At 38.5% G+C, this 10,925-nt stretch overlaps 1 protein-coding gene across 1 annotated transcript; it reads right to left on the bottom strand.

The window, feature by feature from the left end:
* Positions 1–373: 373 nt before the first annotated feature.
* On the bottom strand, positions 374–10,616 carry tbca (tubulin cofactor a). Its single transcript, XM_079485837.1, has 4 exons — positions 10,427–10,616; positions 5,986–6,091; positions 4,846–4,932; positions 374–3,013 (listed from the first exon to the last, which is right to left on the bottom strand). Exons 1-4 carry the CDS (start codon positions 10,477–10,479, stop codon positions 2,933–2,935), a joined length of 327 nt encoding a protein of 108 aa, XP_079341963.1. The 5' UTR covers positions 10,480–10,616; the 3' UTR covers positions 374–2,932.
* Between the last annotated feature and the right edge of the window lie 309 nt (positions 10,617–10,925).

The raw sequence follows: 10,925 nt of genomic DNA on the forward strand, positions 1-10,925 counted from the left end.
TCTGGAGATGAGGAGTGACTTTTAATAAAATCACAAGAAAAACAAATGTAATTCTGAACGCGAGAGGATTCTGCTTCCTCACTCTCCTTTGCTTAGTGATTTTACCAACCTGTCACCACCTCATGGCCTTCACATCCACCACGTTATCGGTCCCACATGGTACACTAAAGTTACATAGTGCGGGACAGATTACACAGCGGATAATTTTCCTCGACATTTTCTCAGCCAGCCAATATACACAAACGTATGCACGTTTAGTCCCGCTATTAGAAAGGGTTGGGAGAGACCACGATTTGGTCTTAAATAAAACAAACGTTACTGGCAAATCCCAACAAAATAATTCTGTTAGAAAAATAACTTTTCCCCTTTTTTTCGTGAGGTTAATTTAACCAAGCTATGTTTCCCAGAAATGTTACTTCTAAATGTAAATTGACGCCTATTGCAAATAACATTTACAATTCCACACAGTTCACTCGTAAATGGGGACTTCCATTGACCGCCATTGTTATTATAACTAAAGCCTACTCATTAAAATACACAATTATGTCAAATAAACATTTACAATACTATTTATTTTTTCTATAAATAAATAGTATTTGTTGGGTTCCAGCGATTGGAAATGGCAAACAAAAACGTTACACTGGATGCGTTTGAGAAATAGGCTGCTGTTCTTAAAATTAAAATGATATTCTTTTCATGAACCATTTCCCCTCTGCAGTTGTCCCTTAAGGTCGGCCTATGATTGTAGGACATTTTCATCAAGTTTGCCCCTAAACTGTGATTATTAGAAACAAACAAAATAAAGGTTTCAGATCAGATTGTTTTCATACCAAGATAATTATATATAAATACTACACATTGCACGTCTGAGATTATAACCCACAAAAGTATTACAAGTTAGTTGTCTACGTTTCAGCATTTTTGTGAGTGGTCTATTTCTGACCTCACATGCATGCGCGCACACAGCGGAATGTGATCACGGGCCGTATATATTCACTCAATTAGAGATTTCTAAAGAGAAAATCGATCGTCCATCTGCAGAAATGCCAGTTTAACAAATTAGATTCTTGTTTCGTGCAGGTGATGCGGTGACAGTCGGGGGGATTAAAGGTAATAAGTTGTTGTGTTTTAGCTGTAAGGGGGGCTAGATGAAGAACTACCCCCCTCCACTCCCCACATCTATCAGGCGCTCTGTTCCCCGGTCGCGCGAGCAGGTCGGTAGCGCGCGCCCACCGCCGCATCTCATGCTCCAATTAGAGGCGCTGCCCTCCGAACGGACTCGATTAGACCGTGATTTATCCGAAAGAAATATAATTATGGCTCCAAATAAAATAATCAGCATTGAAGAGCGATTTCCTTAACGAGATGGAGCGGTTGGGTGTCACGGAGTGGCGGCGCCTCATTAACGTTATAATGAGGCTTCGGGGTGAACCCGATAATTATCGAAATGTGTAGAATAAGGACCGAGCCGAATGGAAACCGAATTCATCTGCTTCTTTTAACCAAACTGTGAAAGACCCGCTTCAAGTTCAACAGGCCGACCTGCACAAAAGCCCGGATCAAGTAAACCGATACGGAGTATAAAATGGGATTCGATCATGAACTTGACATGAAGCCATTCAATTATTTATTACTGTAATTACTTATTATTTAAATAAATTACTTATTGAAAGAATTCAATTTAAAAACAGCAAGAGTTATGGTAAACATGTTATTTGCACAATATCATTGCAGGTGCATTCGTGTTTATACAAAAACACGCGAAGAAAACTTTTGTTAGATTTAAGAAATAAAACTCGATGTACTCTTTTAAATGGGCTCACTTTAAGCCAACTTTTCGATGACTTAATGTAGATTAATATCAAGTCTACACCTATGGGTTTGCTCCTATAAGGATCATGTGTGAAACATTTCATGTGACCGTTTGGTTAAATAACTGCAAAAAAGGCTTTCAAAAGATCAGCAATTATTTGTAAGGTGCCACTTTGAAAAACACTGATATTCATGTTTTTTCAAGCTTTTAGGTGTACTCTCGGGTGGCCAGTGCAAATACAAAAGGGCCATATTTATGATGTTGTCAAATGCATAGGCTATTTCAAAATTTTTAGACTATTGATGCATTTAAAAAAAAAGCAAAGCGCAACCATTGCTAGTAAGATGGTTTATATGGCTGATTGTGATCGCAATGTTCAAGGCTTGTGGACATGTGCAGCAGATAGACAAGCCTCTTGCTTGCATGAGTGAATCTGGCCAGCGGAGGTCACTGTCTTTTAAGAAGAGTTGGAAATATTGTCATCATAGGTTTTCATCCTTTTCTTATTTCAGCTCTCACCCAGCGCGCAGCAAAACAAAACCTCCTCATATACAAGAGAAATCCAGATTCATATTTAACATTTATTATAACGCCACTATGTAGGATGTAAATGCTTACATGCTGCAACGAAAAGCATTTACTTTAGTAATTCCACTTTGTTCTGTATTAGATTTCTAAAAACATTCTGCACGCTCGTAGCCAAAATATATGAAAAGAACTTAAATAAAATCCCAGATCTGAATTCTGCATTCCCATTAGAAGATCCTCTTATCTAATAATGATTCATATCGTAATAGACTGAAGATTAAGTATCCACTGAGAAAAATCTATATTTGATTATAAAAATGAACATTCAGTATTAACAATATGTACAATATGTGTCAATAACGAAAGCAAGGGTTGTAATGGTAAAAAGAAACTTTATTTCACGGCTGTAAATTTGAACATGTAAGGCCAAAGAGAAATTGGTGCATTATTAACTTGTGAATTATTACAAAAAATGAGTAAAACACAGATCAGAGGCCACAGTAAACTCATCGATGTACTGCAGAAACACAAAATAAGTGAGAACAACTGGAATGGACACTTGAGATGTCAGTGTGTATTTATGCCTGGACATCATCCTTCTAGCTTGACTGAATCTAAAACAGTTCTGGCCTCCTTGTATTCTTCTGTTTCAGCCAATTCTTCCTCCGTTTCCTGAAATAGAAAAGTTTTAAGTCATTGACTGGATCCAATTTGGAGTTTCTTAAAAAATATATTGAGAAGCGACATTTAAGTTCTTAAAGAAGCCAAATTAATTGGTCCATTGAGAATAAAAATGTATATGCATAAATTACATTACATGTGATATAATACAAATTATATATATTAATAAAAAACAACAGATTATTATTATATAATATTTTTATAAACATTACATGTTGGCTACTATGTTCAAACTTAAATAAATCACAAAATCTTAAAGAATTGTGATAAAATTCAAGTCTACATCTCAAATTAAAGTGTATATTTTTACATACACATCTCCACATATACAGATATATATGGTCAGCCATATTTCTACAAATATCATCAAAATACTAAATAATTTTGTTCGATGTAGGCTGAATAAAGTGTGAGTTCGCAATTTTTGTATTAGATGGAAAAAAAATCTGTGTGAACCCCATTTAGGAGTTATTACTTTGAATCCCAGTAACACACAGATATACTAACTCCATCACCAAACAGCTAATTCACTCAGTGAACCTGTCAGATATTGCGCACACAACCAGCACAGACAAACACACACTTAACACAGTGTGAAAATGGAGGCAGTGAGTGAAGTAGGTCGTATCAATGCTAATCGATCGACGACGGTTTCTATGGAGGCCATTGCCGTGACAACGTTACTAATGAACTGGAATGAGCACAGGACTGTGTGAGTGTGTGTGTGTGTAAGAGCCTTGCTGGTGTAAAGAACAACTAAGATATTACAAATTATTTCATTTAAGCACACACTGGAACTATAACAAGCAGGACTTGTGCACCTGCATGACCCAATGGCATCCCTTTTCTCTTTTAAACAATGGATGTTTTCTGTTCATGAACATGACCTCTGTAATACACCCATACTTTCTCTGAATACCAGAACAGGGAGACGTCTCTCACATACAGACAACTTGCTTACTAACACACCTTTTATGTCCTATGCTAATCACTCTTACAAATACATAGAAAGATACTTTTGAAGCTTTTAACATATCAAAAATGTTCGTCATAATCTAAGGAATTACCCAAATTCAAGTGGTCACGTGATAAAATTTCATAAACGGAGATGTAGAAAACATTACAATTTTACCAAACAAAACAAAACTTATGGTTTCATGTGGGGATGCACCGATATGTTATTTTTGACCGATAACATTATCCGATAATTCTTAACCTTTGTTAGCCAACAACCTATATATTGGTTGATATAGAGTATCTAAATATTAATAAAACATTATCTGAGACGGAATATTATTCCGTTCCTGAGAATCATGTACCAAGCCTACTTTACACTAAATAACGATTCTTTAACTTTTAAACTTTTCTGGTATAATGTTTATTTAATAAACAAATTAAAGATGTTCTTCCAGAGCAACCCAGAAGGGAAGTCTACCGGGTCTCAAGACAGAAGGCATTCATAGAGCAGTCGGCTTCAAACAATATGCTTTTGTTCCTATAATTTACACATTCATAAATATATACAAAACTATATCAACAATGTTTTGCTAATAGCAGTAAGTGAATGATCATGACAGAAAGACAGTACTGTATTTAACTAAAGAAGTTTAACAAGAGGAAATGAATCAGCTATACTATATCGGCCTTAAATTGTATTATCGGCCGATACGATAACATTAAAAATGACCACTTATCGCCCGATACCGAATTGGCCAATAATTTATCGTGTATCCCTAGTTGTATGTTTGCGGAGAGAAGCGCAATGTCAAAATAGTGATTCTGAGAAGGTTACATAAAAAATAATGTGTGCGAGATAATCTCACCAATAGTTGCTCCAGGTCAGCATGGGCAATCGCTAAACGCCGGTGACAGTCGGGAACCATCATTTTTGCTTCCTGTAATACCTCCATCTGTTTAACACACGGAAAAATGCTTTTACTGTACAGAGTAAAAACACAGACTGAAATCTTGCATCACAAAACCCATCAGCTCGAAAACACAACCACCCTCTGAGGATATAAGAATTTCTGTTTGTGTGCGTAACCTCATTAAGCATTTGAAGGAAATTCTGTAAACTCTGTTCCCTTGTTGAGTGATTATTGAGCACTTGCTTCAAAAAAAGAGAGCTGTACATATACCTCCACTCCAGAGAGAAATACAGAGGAACGTAAGAGGAGAGAGAGAGAGAGAGAACATGGGCCACTACTTCTTGAGATCCACTAAATTAGCAGCATGTGTTGTTAATTACAAAACTCCTCCAAAGTTACATAACGTCATTAATTTTGCATCAGCACATTAAAACTCATTAAAACTCTCGGCCTGATTTCACCCACAGCACTGCCACAGCGAATCAGCCACGTCTCCTTCACCATTAACAAAGCTATTCCTGTTAAAGGGCAGGACGAGCAACATGTACCAGCAGTCCAGTATTCACACTTTAGTTAAAGCCTTAGAAGGTCCTAAACACAATGCCTAAAATAAACAAATATTGCCTTTGGTAAATTAACAAAATAGAGATTTATTTAATTTAACAATCTGCCTTTTATCACAAAAATGAGACTTTTTAAACTATCCATTGCTACTTGTGTCTTTTAAAAACTACACCAGAGTGATAAATGGACAAAGCTTATATTTATCTGCCAAATTTGCAATTTGCATGAGCTAAATAATCCCAGTGTTGCAGGGACATAAATAAACATATGGCCAATAAATATTCTCAATTCACCCAGCAATGGCATTTGTGTGGGGTGAATGTTAATTTTTGGACCCAGTATAACACTTTAAAGTGCATAATGCTGTAGGTGACTGGAATCAGAGTTTGGGGAACATCTAATGATTTCTTCGGGTTTGGACCCTGAATGAGGTACTTACAGTGAGTTAAATGAGGAAGTCCCATCAGAGTTGTCTCAAAGCCGACAGGGCAGCTGTTGTTTTCGATGAAAGCCTTGAATATTTTTTCTCACCTGTTTCTTGATTACATACTCGTCTCCTGCTTCTGCCTTCAGTCGCTCAATCTTCTCTTCCTGCTGCTTCGTCTCCTTTATGTACATCAGCTCATCCTTGGACAAACTGAAAGAGATGTGAGAACAAGAATGAGTTGGATAGCAGGACATTTACACTTAACATTTACGCATTTGGCAGACGCTTTTATCCAAAGTGACTTACATTGCATTATACTATACATTGTAACGTACACTATACATTGTACAGGAGTTTCTGCTCCAGAAATTTTATACTTTTTGTATTATCAGTGTTGTCGGGAATTAGTTTTCAACGTGGACAAACAACTAACTAGAAAATATATTATATCGAAAATTGTATAATAACATTTTCTACGCCTGTCATTGATGCTTGAGAGCAAATCAATGTCGGGGTGTAAATAAACTCATGAAACAACCATTTTTCAAAGAATGATTTTATCATAATTCCATCTCACAATTTTGTGTCTTCAGATGATATGTTGGATTTCTCTTTAGCCAAAACAAACACATGCTTTACCTCTAGTTACAACTGATTTAATAATAACTTTTTCTAAATACATGTAGAAATATAACTGTTGTCATGCATTTACATTACATTTACATTTATTCATTTGGCAAAGCGACTTAAAAGTAGTTTTTTTTACAGTGGAACATTACTGCAGAGCAATCAGGGGTGAGGTGTCTTGCTCAAGGGCCCTTCAGTCATGACCTGCTGGTACTAAGATTCGAACCTGCAACCTTCTGATCACAAGCCCTACACTCTAACCACCAGGCCATGCAAATAAATTAATCTTGTGAGAAATATTGTGAGTGGTTCACAAAATGAAACAAAAATGATAACTCTACCTAAACACATACCTAGAAATAATAAATTTGAATATCAGAAAAACTGATTTTGAAATGTTCTCTTATTTATTTTTCTGCGGCTGTGTACATCCAATGGTAGACATGTTTTTCCCAGCATTTCCTGACTCCCTCTCCACACTCCTCCTCGTCTTTTCTACTTGTCCCTGATGATGTATCTACTATCAATCTCAGAAAAGCTGCATGCTTGTTGGCCACAACGCTAAGCTGCATCAGCTACTTCCTCATCGCTACGCTAATCTGTCTTTTAACTCCATCTGTCTCTCTCTCTTACACACACGCAAAGACACTGTACTGCCCCTTCTAGGATTAATTGATCATCAATTTAGTCCCTAATTTGGACCAAATCAGGTGGCAAATAGGCCACTTTTGCTTGATTGTTAGTGAAAACGGGGCACGAGTACATTGATAAATTTTGATTATTTATCAATTATGGGCAAATGAACTAAATGCATTGAGTAAATTCGAGGACTGATTGCCATAATGGAGTTTGAAAATATCACTATTGATAATGATTCTAGCTAATAGCCGCTTTCCGTCTGTGGCCTGCTCGCTTGTCGGGACGACATGGCGTCGTGGAATTCATTTTTCATAAAATCAGCCGCATGTGTGTTAGACAGCAAGAGCGAGAGGGGCGAGAGCAGACGCTTCTCCATTAATCAAACGTTCTGCCAGCCTGGGCCACGTGCCGCAAGAATCCTCTCCGACTGCGGCACTCCGTCATATTTTATGTCAATTACGCTGGTTTTAACAGGCTTCAATCACAACGCCCGCGTGCAATTCTGAGCATATGCTCAACAAGGTAAGGCTTTCTCAGATGTGCACGCAAAAATCAGTCCACGGGAGGATGGGGGTGGAACTAAACTAGGGAGACACAAGCATGGAAGGCAGACGGGGGCGACAGGGTGGCGGGCGAGGGGTGGAGAGATCGCGTGTAGCATAATTCTAATAAAAGTGAGGGACAGGCTAATGAAAAAGTGTCATGCTGATGTTAATTTTTGGTTTCTGCAGGGTGATGTGGATGTAGCTTATAGCAGGGGCGGAGCTGGTCGTCTGTAAATGGGGCTGCCAGGACCGCTTCCTTCAGCTTAATGGAAAAAGCATCTCGCTGGAAAATCGAGAAAAGAATTAGACTCGACACACACATTCGCGCCCCTCTAATACTGTATTTTTGAGGCGCCAGGCCAGCGGAGAGACCTAGTGACAAAAGCAAATTACGTCTGTCATTTTATTAAGTGCATCCGCTGAGCTCGGCCAGAAAATGCACGCTGGAACACATCGCCAAAATAAAGAAGAGAGAGAAAGAACGGAGCAGGTGACGGAAAGAAAGGATGGTGGTGGCTGAGATGGTAATGTGTATCCTAACTTGCTTGAATCTTTGAGAGAAGGTCTGCAATAAAACGAATGCCACATGAATCCTCAACAAAGGCTACGGTGTGTAACACTTCAGCATTAGCAGTGAACACTACTGCGAAGGCAACATTTGGGATCAGAGATCTTGATCCCTTCATGGGGCGGTCAAGTGGTCCTCGAGGCTTTCGGAATCTTGAAGTCCAGCGGTTTGAGAGCTGCTTGATTTAAAAATGATAATCAACTGACATTACCAGAACCCACAACCACAAGGTCCAAAACTTAATCCCATGAAACGCTGACCCATCACCTTCTGAAAACTCCCAAATCACACAGCAGAGCAGAACGGACACAGCTGTCAATACTGGAGTGGATCACAAAAAGTAAACAGACTGCCAGAGGACACCGACAGATTCAGTGTCCAGACTTTAAAGAAACTTTAAAGGGTAATGACGCAAATTTATATTATTCAGACAAAAAAAAATCACTCACGCAGGGGTTTGACAGGTAGAGACAAACTAAAAAAAATCCAATACTGGAGCAGAACAAATCTGTGTAAAATGTTCATAAATCTTTTTATAAACACAGGTTTACTGCATCCAACCATTTAAGGTTTTACATACAGTTTAGACAGCAATCCTTTCTGCTTGCGTTTCACAAATAAGGCCCACTGACAGAGCGCCAATGAAAAAATTAACTTCTAGTGAGTGAAAACATACAAACAGGGCCAAAACGAGTAAACCATGTGCCCATCAAGCGGCCCACATGGGCCTGACAAATGAAGAAATGCAATTCAGCAATACAGCGTTCAAAGGTGGACAAAATCAATTATCTGACCCGGAGCTGAGAAGCCTCATTCGGAGTGAACCTCGCAGGCCTGTGCTCATGGGGAGAGAAACACGGAGACAAATCTATACAACCTAAAGACTCATCTGAAAGAAAACAAAGCAACTTGCACAGCTCTAATCGATACGGGGCCAGACTGTCCGCATACAGCGAAATAACAGACAGGAAATCTGTCTGAGAGATATGAACAATGTGTTGGCAGCAGGAAGAATTCCTCCAAAAAAAAACATCAGCTGACACCGAAAAAGCCAATGCTATAAGCAAATTTTGCATAAATGAATCCAGACACCAAGATCAGATTGGTCCCACACGTGAACATCAGCCGGCTTTGACAGGTTGAACAGTTGGTTCTTATCTTAGCGGGGCTCATTACAATGTTGTCTCCTGTGTTGGCACGGTGTGCGGCTTGTTTCCTAACCCTCTCTCGTTCTCATCCCCACTGAGAATCATTCCCTCACTTCCATTACCAGCCCTATCAAGCAGGCCCATCTCAATCAGACCCTCATATGGTCAATCAATGCAAACAGCAGTCAGGTGGGGATTGGAGGGGAGAGCGGAGAAAGGAAGGGTACAAAGAGGATGAGCCACAATCACAGACACCCGCAGAACACAAATGACCAACTTTTATACGGGTATAACATTCATTAAGCTATTCTGACTAACTATGCTTCCATCTTACTGTTGTTTTACAAACATGACGTAATCTGTATCAATGAGATCATAGATAAGAGGAACCTAATGGCATTACTTAAATCAGCATTTATGTCTGCTGAAAGTAAAAAAATACAAAACAGACAACACTAGTGTGATATCTCACTGTATATGGATAAAACATTGTCAAGGTATGTTTGGTAAACTTATTCAACAATTATAAATGTGACGCACCTACAAAATAACCAAACGGTTGTGTGCAAATATAAATTAAACCATACAAATATCAGCGTAGAAATAATACACATAGATGGAGACTTCAGATGACATGTTGTATTTCTCTATAGTTCAAATAAACACATGCTTTACCTCTAGTTACTACTACTGGTTTAATAATTACACACACCGCCTGGAATTAATTTCTCATCTTCAGTTTAATGTTCATATTGCCATTTTTAACTAAACACATATAAAAGTTGTCACGATTGTCACTCATAAGGTCCTAGACGTGTCGATTCACTTCATTCAACCGGCGAGCTGAACGTGACGGCCGGGTTATGCTACGGCTGCTATCAAATCACCGGACTAGATTTACATCCTATGCCGAATGATGACACACATCTGCGGCGTGTGCTCAAATAGGGGCGCGGCGAATACGCGGCCTTACCCTGCTGACAATCACACAGGAAAAATGCAATTCATTTAATCTTACCGTTTCACCACGCCGGTCTTGATTTTTATTTGTCTTATTCTTGGATCCGCCATTGTTCGTTTCTTCAGAAATAGTGCAAAATGAAGAAAAGATAGATAAATACGTTTCGTTTTTAATATAAGAAACGAGCAGATGAGATTAGCATGTTAGCCACTATCAAAACGACGCAGCAGAAACTCCGCGCATGCGCACAAGACGCGGCTTGGAAACGCAGTTCAGAGGTCAACTGAGCAATCATGTCATCAAATAGTAAGAGCAGACAGCTTTGTTTTTACTCTTTAACATAAAATATTTTATGTCGGTGTGAACTTTCTAGACGTTTAAACGGCTTTCATTAGGTTTCTTTAAAACATTGTTTAGTTGAGCTTAGTTTTTTGCTATTTTCCTCGTGCACGTGACAAAGCTTAATGTAGGCTACATAATTTTTACTGTATTCGGTTTCTATCTGTGTCGTACTGTTGTCAAATTTTTTCCTCGTCTACAATTTCACTCCTTATAT

This window comes from Barbatula barbatula (genome assembly GCF_947034865.1).
Source record: "Barbatula barbatula genome assembly, chromosome: 22".
Classification (NCBI taxonomy): Eukaryota; Metazoa; Chordata; class Actinopteri; order Cypriniformes; family Nemacheilidae; genus Barbatula; species Barbatula barbatula.